At 39.4% G+C, this 24,724-nt stretch overlaps 1 protein-coding gene across 39 annotated transcripts in view; it reads right to left on the minus strand.

The window, feature by feature from the left end:
• ANK2 (ankyrin 2) overlaps positions 1-24,724 on the minus strand; it is a 382,481-nt gene that overhangs the window by 69,602 nt on the left and 288,155 nt on the right. For all 39 annotated transcript variants that reach the window (XM_055796029.1, XM_055796032.1, XM_055796031.1 and 36 more), the window contains 3 exons: positions 22,884-22,982; positions 20,655-20,753; positions 15,099-15,171 (listed from right to left, as the gene is read on the minus strand). In XM_055796029.1, coding sequence (XP_055652004.1) covers positions 15,099-15,171; positions 20,655-20,753; positions 22,884-22,982 — 271 coding nt within the window. The remainder of the gene's footprint in view (positions 1-15,098; positions 15,172-20,654; positions 20,754-22,883; positions 22,983-24,724) is intronic.

Raw genomic sequence — 24,724 nt, forward strand, 5'->3', positions numbered from 1 at the left:
TCTGATTTTTGCTGTTGCACATACTGGTAAGGGGCAAACAGCTTTGCCACTCTGAAGCATGGTGTCTCTGTTTCTTTATCCATTTTAGCTCTCTGGTCACAGCTATACTGTATCACAGCCTGACAGTTTATGATTAAATAGAACCACTTCCTTGACTGTAAGCTATGTGTTTTCAGCTGAAAGGGTGTTTTCTGTGGCCTTATGCCTGATAGCTGCAAAACCTAATTTAAAGTCTCCATTGTCCAAACTCCATAACATATGAGGCTACCCCATCCATGCTCCAACACCCTTCTGTGACCAGCAAAAAAAATCTTATTTCTAAAACATGGCAATATCCAGAAACTGGAAATAAGCTGATATGCATAGATGGTAATGATCATTAATCAGATAAGTAATTTATAATGAAACAAAGCCTAAAAGATCATTGGTTATGTGACACAGTAACCTTTTTGATATACTCTGAATAACAAGGTTTCTCTTTTTTTTTTTTTTTCTTTTCTTTTGGGTTCAAAATTATTTTCCCCAGGAAATTCTGTCTATATGAAGTCACAGTTTGCTTTTCCCCAGCAGACTAACAAAACAGATTACATTGCCAAGCAACGTGTAGATGTTTTTTTTCATTCCCATTTGCTACACCATTTCTCCCCGCAGTTTCTGCCTGGAGATTTCAGTCATTTTCCCAATGGTTAATTACTACTGTACAAGCCTGCCAGAGGCTTGGCATGACCCATAGAACCACACAACATGACCCTAGGCTACCAACATCTTCAACCATCTCCGTTTTCCAACCTGCATGGGCAAACATCAGGAACCTGCAGCTCAGTTACATGGAGGAGACCTGCAACTGCTACACCGGAACAGTTTTTAGGGGCTATACCTTCCAGCTGCAGAAATTTACTCCAATACGCTGAGAAACACAAAGGATTGTAAAGATTGTAAAGGTTAGGTAAGTGGTATCCATGCTGTTTCAAAGAGAATTCATTCGGGCATCAGGATAATTGCCACTTGTGTGATTTAAAGTTTAAATACAGCAAAATTGCAAACACCAATTATTGTTACTGATGCTATTTCTGGCAGAGCATCTTCCCTGCCCCTGCCCAATGTTACTGGTGTTACAAGCTGTAGGAGTGTTGGTCACTACTAAAGGAAGAAATCTTGATATTTGTTTTCATGACACAATTCAAGCCAGTTTGTCTAGCTTGATGTTTCAGTTAATAAATAAATAATTTATAACTTGTCACCTAAAACTAAGTAATCTTTGGGGTTATAAGATTTTTTGTATATACAAATATATGTAAAAATGAGATCTAAATCTTTTCAGCATAACAACAAAAGCTCTTGAAAATTCCATCTGCCCACATTAAGAGGGAGAAACTGGGCACAGTTTCACAGAAAAGAATAAAATGCGTTTAATCATTACATGTTTCCTGTCTTCTGACAGATGATGCCTCCTGTTTCCTCAGAATGTCACATTCTAAAGCACAGGGCTTAGTGAAAACTTGGAAGATATTAAGGCAATGCTGTTAATCAAACAGAAAAAGCAATTTCAACTTATATTTCAAATAAACTAGATAATCACGCCAGACATTCCATCTATAATAGAAACAAAGGCACAATCTTCACCACTTTCATCACACCCACATCCTTTAAAAAAAAATATCCAAACTCTACTCTTATTTCAGCTTTGGCCTCTCATCTAAGAGTTGTCTATAATGGGTCTAAGTTACGCTAGCTGTTTTATGTGCTGTGAACATCTGCAAACAGTAATGTCTAACCAGGAATATTTCACAATGTCTTCAGAATATTTATCTGTTGCTAACACCGCTTACTTGCTAGGGTACTAGTCTTGAGCAAGTGAACTAGAAGTTAAAGTTGCTCCCCACCAACCCCTTGTGCCCTTCCATCTTTCCTCAGTGAGGTGAACTCCCCAAACAAGTAGTGCCTCTAGTATACAAAGGAGGAAAAAAAAAAATGTATTTAAGTCTAAATGATTGTGTAGCAACAAAACATCTCCTACATTTGTAGCTACCCCAGTGTCTTAATTCCTGCTTTGCAGGACAATTGCACATGCACAAAGCAAATCATTCTGAGCCTGTGTAACAAGCACTCATTCATCCTGCCAGTAACACACGCTACCATTAAAAGATCTAACACAGCTATATCCCTGAGCCTAAGTCAATTCAAACATACACAGACATGTTATCTACTGAGAATAATTTACATAGTCAGCTGACCATGAGCTTCTCTACACAGCAAATCTTACCAGATGGCAGTTTTGTGGCAGTACAAGAAATTACCCTTTCTAATCATGCTAGAAATGATTCACCTGCCATCACGCTCCCCATCAAGTTAACGACAGTAACATTTTCACCACTTACTAAGAAGTTCATGACAATACAGCCCTTGACATTAATGCTCCACGGTTTTCAGTGGCCATTTATGAACTTAAAGGTGGCTTTCAATGAGTAACCCACTTAGTGATCTATCTTCTACTTACTTGAAATAATACCTTCCTTTCTTCAATCATACCAACAGACTTTCAGAGGTTTACTTGACAGGGGAAAACACCCTACAAAAGGTCACTGGGTGACCTTGCACTGTGCCCCAATTAAAGCATTCCTGTTCAGCCTTGGCCTCACCACTGCTACTGCCCCTCTCTCAAATATCTCTAATAATTTTGTCCAAATCTGCACGTCTGAGTAACATCATCTTCTTTAGAGCAGGTTTGAAAGGAAATAAAATGTACTAGAAGGAAGTATCAAGTACCTGGACTCTTTTAAAAGAAACACTGGGGGTTTACTGCTACGGACACTGGAACAAGAAGTAAAAAGATTAAAATCCCCAAACCTACGCATCTGTATTTAAACAAAAAGTGGCCAACAGCCGAGGCCCTACACATGCTGCTGCTGTCATTTTTCCTTTGCAGAGTACAAATAACTCCCAATACGATGGGTAGCTTTTCCAGAGCACAATAGACAATGCTTCATGGTCCTGCTGCACTCTCAGCAATGATCTGGTTAGTCCACTAATCTGTTTCCAGTGGCCACAATAATGCCCTGTAACAAGACCACCCACAGAAGCATACAATTTGTACAGGTTTGTAATCCTTGGGGTTCTTTCCTTTCTCCTCAGAAGGGGGACAGAAGAAAAACAAAATAATAAGAGTGATCACTTGAAGCAAGAAGATGGATACAAAGGGTGGGACTGGCAAGGGCCAGGGTTGGAAGAAGGGATCGCTGAGACACTATACGTTTAAGCAGGTTCCAGGCCTGTTACTAAAAAAAATATGAGGAGATATGGACCTGTTAAACAAGCTGCTAAACATTTCTATGAAGTGCTGGCCACCTACAAAACATTTTAAATCAGGTAACCTCTTCTGAAAAACTGGAGACCCAGCACTTTGCAGGATTGGATCCAAGAGATGGAAAAAAAGCATGGAAAAAGGAATGGAGCAGGGAAAAAGAGACAGCAAACCCAAGAATCAGAATGGGAAAATTAAATAAACGTCAGGATTTAAATACTATCCTTAAGGCAAGGAAGGCCTGATACAGAAACTCAGAACGGGCAAGCGAAAACTGCATTGATGGTTGTTAGAATCACTTTACACAAAGTTTTAAATCTTTGCCACAAGCAAGTTAACCAAAGGCATATCTATTTTAAGCAGTGAAAAGCAGCACAGAGATTCTTGGACTGGTGAATCCATGCATACCAGGCGGCAGAGCTATGCAAACACTCCGGTCCAGAGCAGTAGAGCTGCAGTGCATCAGTGCTGTACCTGAACAAACAAGCTCTCCCACAGCAGTTCAGGCAGCAGCAGTGCCCTGCAGCCCACCTGAGCAGGCATCCCTGCCCAGTTCTGCACCATGATGTGTAACACAGGTGGCACTAGCTGGGGAACTTCTCCACCCTGCTGTTTTGCACAATCCAGAAAAACCAAACAGCTAGTTCTCACTGACTCAGAAGTCCCTGAACCTTTCAGATACTGCTGCCACAGAAACAATTAAAATAGCAGCACTGGCATCATTCTACAGAGCTCCACAGGGCTCTGATGGAGCCTCACACAACCACGAAGCAGTAAGGATGCAGCTGAGCCTACAAGGAGCAGCCGGTGTTGCACATACCCAGTGGTAGTGCAGTTAGTTAGGCAGGCAAAAAATGGGCAGAACATCAATGGGAAACTTCCCCACAAGCTTCGAGCTTTTAAAATGCAGCTGCCTGGAGTTTATTCTGTTTGCTTAGACTGGAGCAGGACTAAACTCCATTGCTGGTCACTGTCAAAGCCATACAGAACTGTTTTCAAAGTCTGCATTAAAATAGTGCCAACTAAGTGTCCTGGTTTCAGCTGGGATGGACTTAATTATCTTCTTAGGAGCTAGTGCGGTGCCGTGTTTTGGCTTTGATGTGAGACATTTCAGTTCCTCAAGCCTTGCTAGCAAAAAGGCTGGAGTGGCACAAGGAATTGGGAGGGGATACAACCAGGACAGCTGACTCGAACTAGCTGAAGAGGTATTCCATGCTATGGGACATCATGCCTGGTATATATACCTGGAGGGTTGGCCAGAGTGGACAAGTCATGTCTGGGGGACTGGCTGGGCATTGGTCAGCACGTGATGAGCAGTTGCACCATGCACCATGTGCTCCTTTCTTCCTTTCCCTCTGGATTTTATTCTTTCCCTTCCCCTTTTCATTATAACTGTTATTGTCATCATTGCTATTATTGTTCTTTCAATAAATACAAATTATTCTACTTCCATTATTAAATTGTTCTTATCTCAGCCCCCGAGTTCTACATTCCAACTTTCCTCTCCATCCCTCTGGGTGAGAGGGGAGTAAGTGAGCATCTGTGTGGTACTTAATTACCAGCTGGGGTTAAACCATGGCACCAACCAACCCACAAAAATCCACAACAAATTAACTTTTTGCTCAAGTCAGCAACATTCATATGATGACTCTTACTGGTCTGCTCCTATTTATTTATTTATTACATTTTATGCTGACCACATATTATTCTTGCGTATCATGAATCCATAATATCCAAATACAGCAGTGGATCCCAATTGCTAATTGCTAAGATACCTGTTAGCAGGAAGGGATGCACCTGGGCAGATCTGACTGGCCACTTTAGTAAATATTTGCCTTACTCTAACTGAATAGTATGGAGAGAACAAAAAGCTAATTTTGATGCTGATGATTTCACGTGTTTGAACACAGGTATTGAGAATTATAAATCATTGAACAGACTACTATGAGAAACAGGCCACGTGCTGAGATCACGTATCTGCTCCTTCAGTGACAATTTGGCTGAAGACACAGGATTTTACCAAACCACTGAAACTGGAGACCCATACTGATATTGCTGTACTTTCCTTCTTCGTTTTTTGAAATTCTGTAAAAAGGAGTGCTATGTCCTATCTATATAACTGATTAACTCAAGCAACAATCATGAATCACTTTGAGATCAGAAATGTGTTTTAAATGCAAAATAATATTTACAAGACAGTAGCTTTCAGGCACCCAGCCACATGCAGTTCTCAGCTAAGCAAATCAGTATTGGCTCACAGGACAAGTGTTTCATTAACATTTCAAAAACAGACTAGGTTGTGGGTTTTTTTCAGAAATTATCCTTTGATATCAGGTAGCTATGCAAATGTTTGATCAAGTAAGCAGTTTTAACATTTTCATCATGCCATTCTGGATATGCATCTACAGCATCAACTCATTTAGAGAAGCCTCAACAGAAGCAGTTCCTGCCATCCTTACAGTTATCCCTGCTATGGAAGTGAACTTCAAATTACAATTGCTGTATGAGAATTGTTCTGGAAATGTTTTTCACAAAACACAGAGAAAATATAGATAAAAGTATTAAAAAAAATGAAAGAGGGCTGTGACAGAAACTGCCAGAAATTGCTTTTAATAGATGCTTTTAAAGCCCGATAGAGTTATGTGAGTTTGCCAAAATTACTGTTTTCTCTGCAGCATGCAGATAAGTCTACAGCTCCCCACATAAGTGCTGCTCCTTAAAAGTAACAGATGGAAAAGGGACAGCTATGGCAAGCACAATTTTTTATGGAATATGTAAAGTCCTGAAGCATCTTTAAAGGAGTGTATAATGCAGAGTTTCTCTGACACTTTCCTTGGACGCCTTCACTTCCCTAAAGTCAATCCTCTATCTAATGGCCCACACACACTAGAAATTTCCCTAAATTACAGTTTTGCTAATGCTTCTAATTTCTTTATTTTTTGCCAGTCAGGAAACCAGGGTTTCATGTGTGGTTTCATATGTTGAAACATGACTTAACATGAATCTTCATGTCAGCTATTGGTAGCTCAGTGCAGCACTTGCAGAAAGACAGAAGATGAAGCAAATGGAAAGGAAAAACCCCTGTATGTCTGTCCTCCAGGATCTGTGGGGAGGGGAAGATGCTTTGATTTTTTCTTATAAATTAACACCCTGCAAAACGAATTCCAGTGTTTCACAGGTGGCTACTACAGTATCTATAAAGTTTTTGCACTGGATCTAGGTAACAAAATATAAAGGGATGCCTTTTTAGAATTGGACCAAAACAAACTATCCCTGTGTCCCTAAGCCACAGAAGCCCTGGAAGGTCATCAATATAGCAGGCATGCTGAAAAGTCTGAGGTGTGGTGGGGCTACTATGCCACGAACAGCCAAACAGGGACTTGAATGAGTTCTCTGTAAAGTTTCAAGAGAAGCAATAAAGCAGATCCCACACTGAATTCTAGACAGGAAATAACATTAGAAGAACACACTGAGTGAAGTGATGGAGGACTGGTTTAGCTTTTCATTCCATTAGAACACTGCTTTCTTCTCAGGGAAGAGGAAAATTCACCCTAAACTGGGTGTTCATGTCCTATGAAATAGGACATTTCCTCACAATACAAAACACATCGGGTGTTAAGGAAGGAAAACTCAGTCTAGTACAGATATCTATGGCTCCCAATAAAGTGCTCGCCAAGACCCTGCACACATTAAAGTGAAAACAGCAGGGGAAAAAAGTCTTTTCCTTCTTCCCAAGGATACAAAGTATTTACTAATTTTGCCTTTGTGAAATTCACACAGCATGTACTGCTCTTTCATGTAGCATTTTAAAAAATATTTTTAAAATGTTATGTCCTCACACACAAGTCATCTTTCACAGCCATGTTGTTCAGGGAACAATAGCTCTATATGCCTGCTGCCCACAGAACAGGTAATGTTCCTCTGACTGGGAGAGCTCACTTAGACTACAACATACCTGTAAGTACTGTCAGCAGCCACAAAACCTTTGGCTACTTGAGGTTAATGTAAATGTAAAAGCAACCAGTTTTTATAAATCATGAGTGGGAATATCCAGCAGCTTTAAAGGCAGATTTAGATCAGATGGGTAAGTGGTCACAAGTGGTGTTCCCCAGGGCTCAGTATTGGGACCAGTACTGTTTAACATCTTTACCGATGATCTGGACGAGGGGATCGAGTGTACCATCAGTAAGTTTGGTGACAACACCAAGTTGGGCAGGAGTGTTGATCTGCTTGAGAGAAGGCAGGCTCTGCAGAGGGATCTGGACAGGCTGGACCAATGAGCTGAGACCAACTCTATGAGGTTCAACAAGGAGAAGTGCCAGGTCCTGCACCTGGGTCACACCAACCCCATGCAATACTGCAGGCTTAGGGAAGAGTGGCTGGAAAGCTGCCTGGCAGAACAGGACCTGGGGGTGCTGGCTGGTGACCAGCTGAATGTGAGCCAGCAGTGTGCCCAGGTGGCTAAGGCAACCAACAGCATCCCAGCTTGCATCCAAAATAATGTGGCCAACAGAACAGGACCAGAGTAGGGATGGTCCCCCTGTACTCAGCACCAATGAGGCTGCACCTCAAATCCTGTGTTTGGTGCTGGGTCCCTCACTGCAAGGGGGATGCTGAGGGGCTGCAGCGTGTCTGGGGATGGGCAGGGGACTGGGGAAGGGGCTGAGGCACAAGGCTGATGGGGGGCGGCTGGAGGAGCTGAGGGTGCTCAGCCGGGATGGGGGGTGGGGGGCGGCTCGGGGGGCCTGACTGCTCCCCACAGCTGCCTGACAGGGGCTGTGAGGGGGGGTCGGTCTCTGCTCCCAGGGAACAAGCAACAGGACAAGAGGGAACGGCCCCAGGCTGCGCCAGGGCAGGTTTAGGCTGGATATCGGGAAAAATGTCTTCAGGGAAAGGGTGGCCCGGCACGGGCACAGGCTGCCCGGGGAGGGGGCGGCGTCACCAGCCGGGGGGGTTTAACACACACACAGATGCGGCGCCTGGGGCCATGGTCAGCGGTGGGCTCGCTGGGCTCACAGCTCCTTCCCAACCTGTGTGATGTTGTGATTCTAAGAATAGTCCAAAATACATTTCCCCTTTTTAGCATGCTGAATTATCATTTACTTCAATAAACAAGCTATTGTAGATCCCCTCTATAACTTAAATATCTGAAGAAAATCATTCAGCATTCAACATTGCTCATAAAAAAACAATTTAGGAAATACTGTATAAATACACTAGTGTCTCCTGGCCATGCCCATGCATTATTCCTTCTTTGCACTAACAACTGTGTGTCTTTAGTTTGGGTCACGTCTACGCATGTCACTGACATCATTTATTATTGCTAATCTGGTCAATTCTACTTTTTGTCAACAACTGATGCAAATGAAAACCAGCAGTTTCTTTAAAACTTTTGCCAAAATTTTTGCAACCACAATCTCCTATTCTTCATTACTAAAATGGTAACAAGTGAGCAATCTTTAAGCAATGCTACCCCAACAAAAATAATTTAATTTCTTTCCAATGACAATACCAGATATATTTTTTTTTAAAAGCTATGTTCTCAGTGAAAGATTTCAATGAAAAAAAATCCAAGTAAGACTTTGTTATAACTTTTTGTTCCACATTCCTAGCAATAACATCAATCAAGTTATAAGAGAAAACTGAGCAGCTAACCATTACTTTGAGAACCTCTTGTGTTGACAACACCTGAATGAAAAAAAGACAACCAATTTTCAGATTGCCTGTTGCATTTGCACATCCAGCACTTAGAAGAATAAAAATATTCTCATTTTACTCAGGGGAAAAAAGAAACGTTAAGAAACCTTAATGATACCATGTGAACAAAAGCAACCTTCCAGAGAAGAATCTGCCTTCATCTTGGATGACCTTGTTAAAATGTACCAGCATCAAACTCTTTGCATAACAAACCTCACAGGGCATCTAAAGCATACAGATTCCTAGGAAATGGGAGGTAGACATTGGCATATTTTCTGTGCAAGTTATTATAAGTAACGTTTTAAGAACCAACTTACTCAACAGCTATTTCTTTCTGAGCACAGCTTTCTTTTCATTAAAAAAAGTTTCAACTGACTTTTCAATACATAGCTTGTGTTTTACTTCTATAAGTCAACAATCTTTGGCTACATTTTACACTACTGGTTATAAGATGCTTAATTTAGAATTTAAATTAATTCAGCAGTGTTATTCTTAATTTAGTGTTTTAAAGTGCAGCAACAGCAACTTACTTAAGTCTAACCAAGAAAAGTTCCTGGCCGCAACTTTAACTTCCATGTTTAATTAAGGGAAGTTATTCCTTAAATCTTCCAACTAATTAAGCCACTACTTCAGTGGGATTATATGTCTGTACAACAGCAATGAATTCTGCCCAGACTTAACTGCTCATTTCCCACACATATGCCAGAGTATTAGTGTACTGAGAGGCTACGTGCGGAGGCACCCAGGAAATTCACTTTAATATTTTAGCTCTGTTTACTGCTGTTATAGATACTATGAAGGAACTCAGTATGCTTATCAAAGTGCAGGCTGCAGTTACCACAAATATGAAGCAATACACTTTGACATGAGAATATTCTTGGATAACAGAGCATATTACCATTTAACAATAACAACTTTCACAACAGTAACTAGGTGGCCAGTTAGTTCCAGACAAGCAGTTACAAAGGCAGGTAAACAGGTACAGGTGGCATTTTCTTCACAGTTCTCAACACGCTAGGCAAAGAAGCTTATCATTATCCCATTCTACAACTGGAAGACTGAGATAATTAAAGTGACTTCCAGAGAGTCCTTTAGGAATCATCAACAGTGCCAGAAATAAAATCTTGAACCCTACTGCAGGGTCTGTCTGCAATGTAGTAACTTTTCAGTCCCCTGTGAGCCTGCGTCTGAACCAGCCTAAGCAGTTTGAAAGTTCTCTTTGTTGATAGTTTCTCTACATTGGAAAAAATTGTCTATGCGGAAAGCAATTGTTTTCAATAACAAAAAGGATTTTTTCTTTTTAATCAGAAATCTGATATAATCAGGTATGGATTAGCTGTGAACTGTTTTCTGGAATCTAAGATCACATTTTTTATGCCCTTAAGTGATGCAGCAGTTCACAGATATGACACCTTGTCACTGATGCACATACAAGAAGGGATAGCAAACTCCACTTTTACACAGATACTATTACTGTGAATACTTGAATGATGTATCATCACTTGAATGATGAGTGAGCTTTAAAACTACAAAGGAGAAAAATTAGCAACTTCTGTGAGAGCAAAAATGCAACAATCTGACACTGGGTCATTGTCATATGTAGGCATTAATGGGTATTTTCTTTTATAAATTATTTGAAGACACCTAATAACATTGTTTCCATTTTTAGGAACGCTTGAGCACATTCAATGTCCTAATCACATTCTTTTTAAGATGACTTCATTATTTCTAATTATCTTTTTTTAAGAAAAAAAGTTTTTTTAAAAAAAAGCCAACAACATGACCTTGTGTCTCAACCAGGCATAAGGCCAACTCTTTATCAGCTTTTAGACAAGCATCCCTTATGAAAGAGACACTTTTTGTTCTTTGGATATTGTGATTCCAACTGATTTTTGAGATTCCATTGATTGTTTGCACATGACCATTTGCTCAACATTGTCTATCCCTTCTCTGCAACTGAAATGTCAGCATTAATTACTGCGTGGTGTGAAGTGACTTGTATGGTAGCCATCTCAGGGGGATGCTGCTTCTGGCAGTGGTGTCTCACCTTCTCCTTCAGCCTTTCTGCTCCTTTCTGCCTGCAAAAGTAGTCTGGCCAAAAAATAACTTGTCAGAACAAAAAAAGAGCTTTATTTTCAGACAGATGAGTTCTCTGGGTTGATTCACCACATGATAGAACATTTGTGCTGACATAACGGAGGATGTAGGAAACTGTGGTTAGAGCTATGTCAATTTCTTGCAGTGGCCAGAGCTTAGTCTCAAAGAGACGGTGAAAACAGAGCTTCTGAAAATTAACTGGACTGAAAAGAGAGCAGGAGAGGAGGAGGCTCAGACAGACACAAATGAGAGCTCTTTGACAACCTGTTATACTGGTTGGGTTTGTATCCTCTATATACAGCAGTATCCTTACTAGACTATCTCAGATGGGAGTCACTAAGATAAAATCGGCAGTTTGCACAGCTCTTTTACCACATAAATAACGCACAAAATGAGTACAGAGGAGCAGCAACATGCTCCTCAATACAATACTAACATATGGGAGAATAAAAAGAAAGGTTCCTGCCTTTTTTAGATTTTCCTGTCTACACTGACTCAGCCCTAACAGAAACATCTGCTTGTGCTTAACGTCACTAATTCTGTACATGTCATTAAAACACATTTCAGAAGATGCTTTGCAGTAATTGCCCTTTACCGCTGTAAGGATCCCTCAGGTGCAAATTGCTTCTTTTGTGGCAACAGCTTCAAAGGAACTAAACTTTGTGGTAATAAGAACAGCTAAGCCAGATGCAATGATAAAAATTCACAGGTTTTTTAGTGCAACTTTATCCACACAAAGCATTTCTGCTGGCATGGATATGTGCTTCAGAAACCACATCACTTAACAGCTAGGCCTGTGGGAATCTGTAGGGTAATCCCCATCCTTAAGGAGAAGCACTTCTTAATCTTTTTTGCAAGATCAGGCCATCACCTTCTGAACAGTGATTGTATTACATCTGCACTGTGCACAGTGCTGAGCAAAAAACGGTGGGTGATTATCCTTAAAGAGTCTTCATGGGAGACTACAGTACAGAGAAAGTAGCAGTAACACGCATACACATGTGAGTAGTTCTGTGGTGTATGAAGAAACTGCTTAATGAAACTGTGCTGATACACTTTTGGCCCTGGTGGTCACAAAGTAGGAAAGACTCATTAATGCCACAGAACATCTGATACACGTAGGATCACATAACAGGCTTACAGCAGATGAAGTAGGATTTTTCTAAAATCATGTTTTGGCTAGCCTATGCAGTTTCTTTTTTTTCACTTCTTCCTTGACCTTGCACAAAAACCTATTAATCCAATTTCATCTTGTCTGTAAATGTCATGGATGTTTCTCTTTCCCTGACATCTCACACCTGTTTCTGCACCTAACTCTGATACTTATAATCTAAAAAGCAGCAGTCTAATTTTAGAAAAACAATAATTCAAATGCAATTTTGAATAAAAAACATAATCTGATTCAGTTCAAAGGAAAGATAATTTTTTTCAGGTACAGTAAAAGGTAAAGAATTCTGACTAATAATACCATTACTGAACATAAAAGTGCTGTACGACAATCAAAGAAGAATTAGTGTGGCTTTCTGTCCATTCAAAATATTTTTAAAAAGGCTACACAGAGCAGGACCTTACACACCAAGCTGAGCTATTTGACAGATTACCTGGTCCTTTATTTTATACTGCTAAGACTGGATGTTGCCTTGAATTCATTTTAGGAATATGAATACTATATTATTAACGTAACAATATACAATTATGCAATATAACTGCTTCCCAGGCAAAATGCAAAATACTTATCACCAGTGGTGAACAAACTCCACAACGGGACCTGAAATACTTATCTGGTCAAGCACTCTTCTTGTGTTCAACTTCATAATTATATAATTAGAGCAGGCAAGGTTATTGTATCATGTTAACTTATTTCAGAAAACATTGCATCACTTTAAAGCAGCTAAGAACACAGCATTACAGAAACCTTAACGCTAGCCTCTTATAAAAACTACACTATCACTAAAAGGTTCACCCCGTTTATTAAAAAAGTTTTGCAGTTCTCCTGCCCCCAGCTATTTTAAGTTCCTGTGACAAGTACGATGCACGGAATTTTCACAACATCTTGAATGTTTTGCCTGTAGAAACAGCTTTTACAAGGACAATGGCATGAAGCGCTGTAACTGTGACCAACCTGTTTCGCAACCTGCAGCAGGGTCACAGAGGCACCATCAGTACTGCCAGAGTCCCTATGTCATATCTGCTGGCTATTGACAAACGGTACGCGTCAGATGGTAACAGACAGCAGAGAATGTTAATTCAAAGCACTGGAGAACATTAGTCATGCTGGATGGCCACAGTAAATTCTGCCAACATATTCAAGATACAGGCAATATATCTTGATTTTCTGGATTCCCTTCTTCCTCCCACCTTTCAGGAAGCACACACCCACAGTCACACTTCAAAAGTAATGAAAAGGAGCAGTGTTAGGCACCCAGATTAAGCAAATTCATGTTGCTTCAACACAAAAAATATAAGAAACAGAGTTAAACAAAAAGAGAAAGTTTGTAAGTCTTACTCCACAAACTTCTGCTAACAGCACCTGTGCCGCTATATGCTTCACCATCACTGAAGCGTTCATCATCAGAGTGTTTAAAGGCTGTACAACATATAAATAGGTTTAAGAAAAGGAATACCCTGTATTTATCCTGTAGAAGGAGGGAGACATACTAGGCTTTGTGGATTTAAAGGCGGTTAAATGGTATTTCAAAAGGTTGGTAGAAAATTCAACAGTGAACATAAGGCTATAAGGAATTTAAAAAAGCACCATAATAATTACACAAGTAATTGAATGTTTTCCAAACAGAGAAAATGTAGCAAAAACATGCCCGAGAGATATAATTTCACTGATCATGATGCAGCAGAAAATAATTTCTTTTAAATCACATTTGTTTGCTTTCACTTGCAGCTTTGCAAACATTAAAAAAAGTAGCAGTATCTGGAGCCTAAACATCGTATTTTCTCAAGAGCGCAACTCATTTATCAGCATAAATCCCATTTCAAAAAAATAAAATAAAATACAACCAGTTTAGGAACACAGATGTCATTAACTTCCAGTACCATTTAGGACTACAAGTGCATTTGTGTTCTTTGTAAAAGAAAAAAGCCTAACCCTGTAACCTGTGTTCCTAAATACCTAGGACTTTTTAAAATTAGTCACTCTACAGATTATTTGCATCAAATAATAATAACTGTAAAATGGCATATGTAAGATACAGTGATACTAATTAACAGTGCCAACAATAAAAAGGAACTTAGAAAGTTTTTTGAAACGTGTATATTTACCTGATGCCATTGTGATTAAAATTTGTAAGGCAATTGTGCCCTTTTACAAAGGGATGTTTTTAAGCTGTTTCCTTAATTCTGTGCTGTATAAAACCACAGTACTTTATCAGTCCCTCCAGAAGTTCACAGAAATTGTCTTAGGACTTAGCTAAGAGGTACAACTCTTGCCTGTACATACAATACACACCGAAACCAAAGTGCCAAACTTATTAACAAGTGGTTACTTTATGTCATGCCATACGTATCTGTGATTTGTGTGTGCCAAAAGCTCCCTCAAGGGAGCAGTCTCCTCACCTTCTACCTTATGCATCTTCTTACACAAATGTTTTCAGTTAGGCAGAACTCCTAGATATATGCATCTGAAATAGAAGGCACTGATCCAAAAAATCTACTGCTCAAATTCCTCTTTATGGGAGGGTCAAACCCAGCTTTGGGACAGCTCTATATTTAAATTTTAAAATCTGAAGTCAGGAAATGTTCTTATTTGTTGATTTGGTTCAGCTAAGCTTTTTATGAAGAAAGATCCAAGGGTCCAGGATTTTGATTTCGGTCAACTTTTGGCATCTTTATTCTAATGCCATAATGACTATGTCATTTTTAAAAGGCCATTACATAGAACTTCATTTCAAGCACTGCAAAATAAAGAGTCAAAGTACCTCAGCAGTTATCTTGAGCCTGTATTAGAGGTTACACAAGCAACATGGAATAGGAACTTAGCAAAGTTGCTCACCTTCTTCATCTGAAACATCCAGCACCTCAGTCATTGTCTCAGGTACATTTAGCTTGTGCTTTTCCGTTACAGTCTGCAAAGACAGTAACATCAATCCTCAAATTAAACATCAAAAGAAGCAGCAAGGTTTACAGCAAGATATTTTCAACAGCAACAGCAGTGGGATCTGCTGAGATATTTTAGAACATGTTTCCCCTTCCCCTAACTTTATTTTTCATCTTTACTCCAGAAGCTCCTATCCTCAGTGCTGTATAAGGTAACATTTATTCTGGCAGAAAAGTTAAAAAAAAAAAAAAAAAAAAAAAAGAGAGGAATAAGAAAAGAAAGCTCTCAGCAAATGTATTTATAAATGGTGCATGTAGAACAATTCAGCTCAATATTTCCAACATGATTTTAAAATGAATTAGGTAATGTCTACAGAAGAGTTTCAGAAAGTTGTATGTGGCATATGGAAATTATTAAATCGTAAAGCATTTGGAAATGAAGTTATGAATGATGTGCAATTTTTAAACTAAAAAAAGATGTGAAAGGTTTACACAGATCACTTGAAACATTTCTCCCCCCCAAAAAAAAGAAGTGATTACACTGCATATTAATATATCTTTCTCATAAATATGTATACTCCCCAAAATCACATATAAACTGGGGGGGGGAGGGGGGGGGGGGAAGTTATTTGAACATTCTGATATATTCTATGCACCAAAAAGCTAAAAATGCTGTGATACAAGGCAAGTATGGACTGAGGACTGCTGGGAGGACACTGTTTAACTGTGAGAGCACAGAGCATGAGAAGATTATTTTTTTTAATGTGATTTTTAACTGCATTAATGACTTCCAGAATGAAACTGAAGATGTTAAGGGGTGCTGAATCAAGAATGGGGACATCCTTTTAGCATCAAAATAACATACTGGAGAAGGAGAGGAAGAACATAATGAGAGAAACTACAGGAAGTGCAAGGTGTGAAAAAGTTGCCTGCAGCAAACTCCTCATTGTGTTATGATATAGGACACAAAACATCAAGGACTTAAAAAAGAGCAGTCATCAGAACAGCGTTAGTCACAACAGAAAAGTATTTCCCTGGCTCCACCCAGATCTGCAGCCAGTCAGCTGAACTGGGAGCTGTGGAGGGGGTTGTCCACACATCTCCCTTTAAGGTATGTAGGAGCAGATGTGCCCCTTTGGCACAGAGAGCAATGTCAGGGGCCACGTCTTGTGAAACTCCCGCTGAGGTAGTGCTTCACTCCCTACTGTGAGTGGTACCTATCAAGCATAAATTACCATAACATGCAGAAGTAGTGGAAGAGCATACAATCTGAGGGATCGTTAATGTCAGCCAAATCCCAAGTACCTTATGCAACACGCTTTTGGGAAAATGCCCACTGATATCAAACAGTGAAGTAAACAGCAGTTTTTGTTGCGCTAACCTTACTAGGTATTTCCCAATTCTGTTTTATACTTCTCTACTTCTAACAAACTGTTAAAGACAGCGTTCTCGAGTATCATAACATACTGCACGTCTATAGGAAAGTTACCAATAGTGTAATTACTTTGGAAAATTGGTTTTAAGAATCTGCTTTACATTTTTGAAGTATATTTAACTGTGACAGCAGTTTTCAATTCACCCTCCTGAGGTGCAAGGAAAGAACAATAACCTTTGCTTCAAATGGCAATCCCAGTTAGGCCTCCTAAATTCACTCATACCCATGATTCAAGACAATTAATTATTTCTGCTGCAGTGTTTTTCATAACACACGTTCTGTGTTGAAAATTAATTTATATTCACCAAAGGCCTCCACCAATATGTCTGACTTTTTTCCCATGGCTCTCCTCAGATACAAATGCCAGGCAGCAGCAGGGTGACAAAGCCAGCAATGACAGATGGGGAGGATGCTATCGTCCAGGTGGTGTGGACCTTGTTTCTTCAAGAGTACAGCAGTAAGTTAACAAATAGAGTGCAAATTAAAAATAAAAAATCACTGACAATGGGCTAAAGAAAGAAACCCAGGTGAAGGGGCTGTATATTTTTCAAGTGAAGTGGAAAGCACTGTGTGTGAATATGAGTTTACTAGCATTGTAATTGGCATTGCAACTATATCTACACAAAGTGTACTGCAAATTCTCTATTGCCAGTTCATTTGTTCCCCATGTAAAATAGCTGAAAAATCAGGGGGAAAAAAAAAAGGCAAGAGGAGGTGACCAGCTAAGGGAAAGAAAGGGTCTGCCTAGGAGTCACAAATGCTAGATTTTGTATGTCTGCTGTACGACCAAAATTTATTTAAGAAAAGTTTGTTCCCAACCTTAGCTTATGTACAAAATCCATTTGCTTAGAAGAACACAGAAGTGAACGGACACTACAATACTCCAGTCCACAAGCTACAGGTATACAGGAACACTGTATACAGTCTTTCCATTAACTTAGATCTGCAGACCCTAGTAACTAAGGTTTATTTATCATAATTTTTTTAATTAATTTTGTTTTTACAGGCCCTTATATAATAACAATCGGGTCTCTGACTAAGGCTCTTAGACATTATTATTTATTTACAGAGAAGTAAGGATACTTTATTTACTTCCTGATTTTCCCATCAGTCAGAGAAAATTATTCTATAATTTAACGATTGAAACAAAGTTTGGAAAACAGAATCAAGAGAGAACATGTGTGTGCATGCACGTGTGTGTGTTTTGGAAGGAAAAGAAAGCTGTAATGCTATCTCTAGAACACTGAACTCCACTATTAATTCTACATCAATTCCCAACAGAAGTTGTAAATTCATGGTTTTAGATGACCTTTTAATTTAATGCTAGATTTTTTTAAAATTGATAGGCACATTAGAAACGTTAAATGCTCTTAACATTTTATATCTGTATCTAGCCCCATGAATGACCCACTATGAAAATTTCTCAAAGTATATTTCTCAAAATCCCTACTGTTTAGGGCCACTGAGAATTCAATTATGTACTTCAAGCTTCTGTATTTAACACCTTCACTGTAAGGCCAGATTTTCATCTGGTGGGTATACAATTCAGGTATATGAACCTATATGTACATTCAGCGATTATGGGCAACTTCAAAGCTCCTCATATATTCATTTGTCCACAGGAAGACTATATCTGTTTGTATAAATACCCCAAAACTTAATTGCATAGCAAACATTTGAAAGTCTAGCTTATTCTGATTTACTTCCTGTTCACCTCTAATCCTTGAGTAAGTGCACTTTATGCCCTCTATTGCTTTATATTCATGTGGCTCCACTAATAATAACGCTAATGCAAGTAAGAGGAAAATTTGTTCGAAGTTAGACCAAAGGCTTTGGCACTGGAGATCTTTTCCTCATCTCAAATGCCAGTGACTTGAATATCAATAAAGCATCAGCCTGTCTAACATCCGCCATGCATCACTCAGCTACAACCTCAGAGAATGAAGTAGCTATGGTGACAGCACCTTTTTTTTCAGTGCTAAATGCTGTGTTCTGGTTTGGCAACACCAACCTCACCATCTGGAGAACTTTATTGCAGGGAGTGCCTGTAATTTATCCCTCCTTTTTAGGGCTTTTTCTAAATTATGTTTAATCTACATTCCTCACCATGAACAGCACCACCAGAGGTTTATATTCTGTATATCCCTAAGGTACAAGAATCCAACAAATTCACAGCTGAAAAATCTGCTGAGCTTATCGCGAGTTCCCACCTGACTTTTAAAAGCAGTGCTTTGTACACAGACACAGTTCAAGATTTCAGATTTCTCTTACATGCAAGCATTAGAGGTCAACTATGCAAGTAAGGTTCGGTATTTGATTCAGTCCTAAACTCCAAGCATCTGGTATCTGGTAGAAAAATCCATTACCCTCAAAGTTTAAAGAAACATTTATCCAAAGTAAATAACTCACAGGTGCCTTTTCATAGTGTAATCCCTGTTATTACAAAGCATCTAATACTTACATATGACAAGGTACAAAGCTCCACAGTGCAACACAATGTATGATAGGAAGAAGTTACAACTTATATCAGGGCACAAATGGGAAAAGTGTGCCAGGACACAGCACAGAGAACAGCAAAGGTATCGTTTCAGGCTAATAAATATACTTCTGAAAAGAGCTACAGTTTGTCAAAAAAAATTTTACCTAGGTTTCTTTTTTCTAAATCTCTGGAGATATATATATATATATATATGTTTATGCATGTACAAGTGTGATGCACTATATAATTAAACAAGAACACAAAATAAATCGCAACAAAAACATACAATCTTTATTAAGAGACTTCTGGAATTATGCTTGTCCAAACCTGACTCAGTCTGATCTTTGCAGGTCATTAATAAATTATGGCTCGCTCTATTTGTAACCTTATGCCGTGTTACTTTTATTTCATCTTCCTTGGTTAATATCTGTGAGACCTGCTGTCAGCATGTGACAAAATAAAAATTATTTTCCCATTTTTTTCACAAGAGACTTTGGATTCCTTCCCTTCCCCTAACCCTCTCCCTGACCGAGTAGTGGCATCTTGAAAGCAATCTGTGGATTTTTATGCCTCTGAGCTTCTAAATGACATCCAGATCAGACAGGTTTTCTAGACTGCTAATTCTTCTTGCATTAAAAAAAAAAAAAACCAACCAAAAATACCACCCACTCCCCAAAAAAAATCAAAACCAAACATAACCTTACAACAGTGTTAAACAAGATAAAATGCAGTAATGGAAATTTAAATTAACACTAATTTCTTAAACGATGCACTATCTCTAATGTTCTCTCTTCCTACCTGCTAAAAGACTTGTAGATAGGAGGTAAAAGTCCAAGAGAACAAACCCTTACCCTCCCAGAGTGTCAGAATATATGTTTTCTCTGGCTTAAAGCAACAGTACCACCTTGCTGACGTTCAGCAAATACTATTTATTCACAGACCCTTAAGTCAAAATACAGACTACCAGGAGTATGGAGGACTGAGCACAAAAGGGAAGATTCTTTTGTATGCTGGAAAAATAGGATCTATTTGAACTGAAAGTGACTTGAGAACAAGATGACTGATGTGATTCAGAGCCATCTAGTGAGCATCATTAATCTTGGCACCAGTCCATGGCTAGCACAGTCCAAATGCTAAGAAGTTTGCTCTGGTGTGCTGCAACGGGTGAGCCTCAGTAGGTGTCAAAAGTGTGGCAGTGTAAGGACAGAATGAAAAGGAGAGGTGAAAAGAGAAACAGGACAGGATCTAAACAACAATGCACAAACTTCTGAAAAGTTTGGGTTTGCAGCTCAGACCCTTATCTAGAAAAAAGTTTTACTCTGTTTTTAAATAGTTGTTTTCCATCTGTATACACATAGATTTTGTTACCTAGCTCAGTGAAGCCTGTTGTGTTGCACACACTTCCACATGCTTACAAAATGTACTGAAGGCACTGGAGCACTTTTGCAAAAATCCAACAGAAAAGGGGGATTAAACCAGAAAAAAAAAAAAAAACAACAAAAAAAAAAGGGAAGAGATACATGGAGAGTCTGAGGGAAGAAAAGAAATATAACACTCTGAATAAAGAAGAGAGACATTTTAATGCATCTGCAACTCACAGTTGTGGTGGTAGTAATCTCCTCCGTTACAACCTTCAGCGTATCGACCACTGAGATATATCCCAGACGCCTTGCAATAGCTAAGGCAGTGTTACCATTCTGAAGAGAAGAGAGAAGGGGAGAGAGAGCGCAATGAGAGGGAGGATTGTGATGTGAACCAATGAGATCACTCTCAACACTGCATGAGCCAGCATTTCCATCCAAAACAAGGCACAGCCTAGGAAAATCACTGTTTTTTCACTGTTACATCTGACTCTGCCTTTATAACTTCTTTAAGACTATAGCCCTGATTACCATGGTAACACAACACACTTACATCTGCCTGCTATTCTAAATAAAAAAGTGCTGTATGGTTTAACCCTTCAGGGCTCAAATTTCACTATACAGGATGTCTTGCCTGCAGAAGTTCATGTTTTATTTTGCAGAAATGGTTCTACGTCAGAAATACTCTTCTAAAAAAATGTATTTTAAAATGTTACAGTTTCACTTCCATTTGAAAATCAAATCTTTATGAGGTACAATGCCCACTTTGGGAATACAAGATTACAGCTGTGTTGTCCACATACACTTCTGTTCCTCTTTACAACAAAACATATGTCCAATAAAAGTACACAAAAGCTAATGGCCTAATAAACACAAACACAATCTATATAAGGCTTGGGGGTGGGGAATTAACTTATATTTAAATACATTTATTTGCAGTTTAAATGCCCATGATATATACACGTGCGAGTCATCAAACGGTGGTCATTGAAATGATAATTTAGTAAGTGTTTAAGCCAATTTATCTCCATTTCATCACCTGGAACACTGGCAGTCCATGGATCCCATGTCACTCAACTTGGGGAGAGGAGGAAAGGATGTTTACATGAGCCTTTGTAAAGAGCTCTACACAGAACTGGTTTATGTTATTTTGCACTGAACCAAAGGACAACGTACTGGCCTACTGGTGGAATCAAGGAAAGCCACTGTACTGCTCTTTGCACTGAAATGATTTCTCTTGTGACCCCACTGCACTGTGCGCAGGATATCAGCCTGAGGGCTTCTTTCTACTTCAGGATTGGCTTTAGTTATCTATAATTTAATTTCTTTATTAGCCTAGCTCAGCAACCCTGAAGCAACACAGCATTTGCAGATAAGCAGCGCAAAATGAATAGATTATCATCTTCACAGCAAAAAAAAAACCAAACCCAAACCTGACTCTTACTGTCACTTGCACATTAACTGCTCATATCCCGCTCCCATATTCCCCTGCCAGATGTCTCAGGCTGAAATTCTATCTCAAGCTAGAGGTTGCTATGTGTGGACAAGAACAGATCTAGTACCTGAGAAAGCATGCAGACTGTGCAGTAAAGACAGATTCCTGAGACCTTGCTTGGATTTGGGTTAGATTTGGGCGTGACAGCCCCAACATGAGGACTGAAAGCAAGCAGAGACACCTTCGGTTGAATATGCCCAATAGTACCTACAGCCCCAGGAGCTGACTACAATGACCTCTTGCTTGATGATCTGGTGCATAAACTCATATTTTAGACAACTTCACAGAAGATTATACAATGTGATCGTTCCAGGACCAAACAGGGTGCCAGCACTGATTTAAGCATGCACAATAAATGTACACAGACACCCGATCCATTCTGGGGAACAACACAAGTTTTGGACATTCTAGCTGCATTTAGAGATCCCCCAATTAGAGGTGACTAATAACAACATCAACATGAAATGGGATGATTGCATTCCTGGCTGACCAGGCAGAAGGAGCTGTGCCAGAAGTTAATGAGCATCTTTGAGGAGGTATTAACGTCAGTCAACTCAGTAAGAACCTGAAACAGATCCAGTGAATAGGGGGACAGAAATTTGGGTCTAAATCTTCAAAAAAGCCCAGGTTCTGACTTTCCCTTCATTTTTTATGGAAAAATCCTTACTGATACCAATTTACAGACACAAGTGTTGAGGCAGAGGGCAACTGAACAAGCACAACACAGCTAGCTGTGGCCAGCCTGACCCTGCAGCTCAGAAATTAGTTTCCCTACCTCAAGTTTAGCTTAGTGCACAATGAGTTAGTTTTGGTCTGAACTACCTTAAGAGGATAAGGAAAAGAAAAGGAAGTTGCATTTACACATCTGACAGCCAGCTGCATGAGGAATACAGTGTGCTCTCAAACCCTCAAAAAGGAAAGAAAAAAACTGTCCAGGGAAACAAGTTCCCACTGACAGTTTTCAGACTTACAGTGGTGATGGCGTTGGGCTTGGCCCCATGCTGGAGAAGAACGTTAATGATGTGAGTGTGGCCTTGCTGAGCAGCTTGGTGAAGAGGAGTATACCCATTCTGTTGTCCAAGGTGGTTCCAATAAAAGCAAACAAACAAAGAACAACAACCACCAGTGATTAGACACTTTGCTTTGCTTCCTTCTGCTCCTTTTGAGACATTTCAAAAAGAAATTATGGTCCATCAACCCAAAGTTAATCTTCAGTAATAATAATATGCCTTCCCCAGATTAATGAAAAGATAAAGGAAGATTATATTTTTATTTATAAATCATCTTTCATCTACAACATAAACAATCTCGAGAATCCCTCATTTCCTAAATCAGAAGGAGGAACAATGCTGAATGGTTAAGTTAAAGTGGCATGTTGAGGACACAGAATCATAGCTGGGGCAGAGAACATTTTTCTTCCTCTGACATCTTAGTTTTCTATAGAAGCCCCAAGATTTGCCTTTAAAATATTTCAGCCAAGTTAAAAAAATATATGATTTTTAACAGCAGTGATTTGAGAATACTTGCTTTTAAAAAGGCTAACAATACATACCTATTACAAATGTCAATCAATTTTAGCTATACTTTGCCTTCAAAAGGCTAGACCAAGCTGTAATTACACCTAAAACCATGTATACAATGTCTGTATTAATAAACATGCTTAACTCCATAGACTTATCTGCTCCAGTGATTCATTCTAATGTTACGTAATACAGAAACATAAGCGAAGTGTACTTCAGCTTGTTGATCTGAGATGGTATTGTGTAAGTCCAGTCAGGCAATTCATTTACAAAATTATTTGCAATTGGCTTTGAAAGCAAGAAGAGAATAAACTAGAAGAAACACCAAGTTGATCTTACTGTACACTTATGCAAAGCCTGGGGGGAGGCTCTGAAAGACACACTCTGACAGTTATCCTTTTTGCAAAGTAATAAATGCAAGTAATGCTTTGTACTACTAATTAGATAGTGATAGTACAGAACTCTTACTGTTCTTATATTTACAGTATGCGTGCAAGGACTACTAAGAAATTGAAGGAGGAATTTACTGTGGGTTGTAGCGCAAAGTAAATATGCTATCTTTACTTAAATATTAGTGCAGCCCCTCAAAAACAGAATTCACCCATATTATTTTACATTGGAGATCGCAAAAACCATCATGCAGGCTTTCTCTAACTAAAGACCAAGCTGCAATAGAGGTTACTTATTCTTTAACACGCCTATCCTGAATCCAGCCAGGATGGATTTGCTCTTTAAACTGATTCCACAGTACCAGCTGACAGATTGCCAGTATTTTTATTAGTCCCTAGGCATAAGATTTTGGAGAACAACTGCCCCATACTCTCATGCAAACTTGCTGACTTTAATTATTCTAAATAAGTGAACTACCTGGGGAAATGGTGTCAGAACCTGGCCCAGCGCCCCCTCAGACATACAGTGAGACCTAATACTAAAGACACAAGTATGTCTGTCCCTTTAGTCAGCCTCCAAATACCTCAGCTGAATGTCTTGGCAGCTATCATTTGGATCCTGCCAGTGTCTGCTTTATTAATTCCTATCAGCTGTTTTTCTAGTAGTGTGGCCTGTTCTTTCGGAATCCCTGGATTTTGCCCATTGATTCTGGGTGATCTCACAAGGCATAGGCCAGCATCTTTTATTTATTTACTGTGCTGTTTCTTACCACATTGAGCTGTGACCACTGTGGCGAAATGGTGCTACTTTGAGAAATTATCCATCCCAGAGGTTGCGGCTGGGGACAGAGGAGCTGGCCAGACGGACCAGCAGACCACAAGCCTGTGACTTTGATTGGATCT

This window comes from Falco peregrinus, chromosome 2, assembly GCF_023634155.1.
Source record: "Falco peregrinus isolate bFalPer1 chromosome 2, bFalPer1.pri, whole genome shotgun sequence".
NCBI lineage: Eukaryota > Metazoa > Chordata > Aves > Falconiformes > Falconidae > Falco > Falco peregrinus.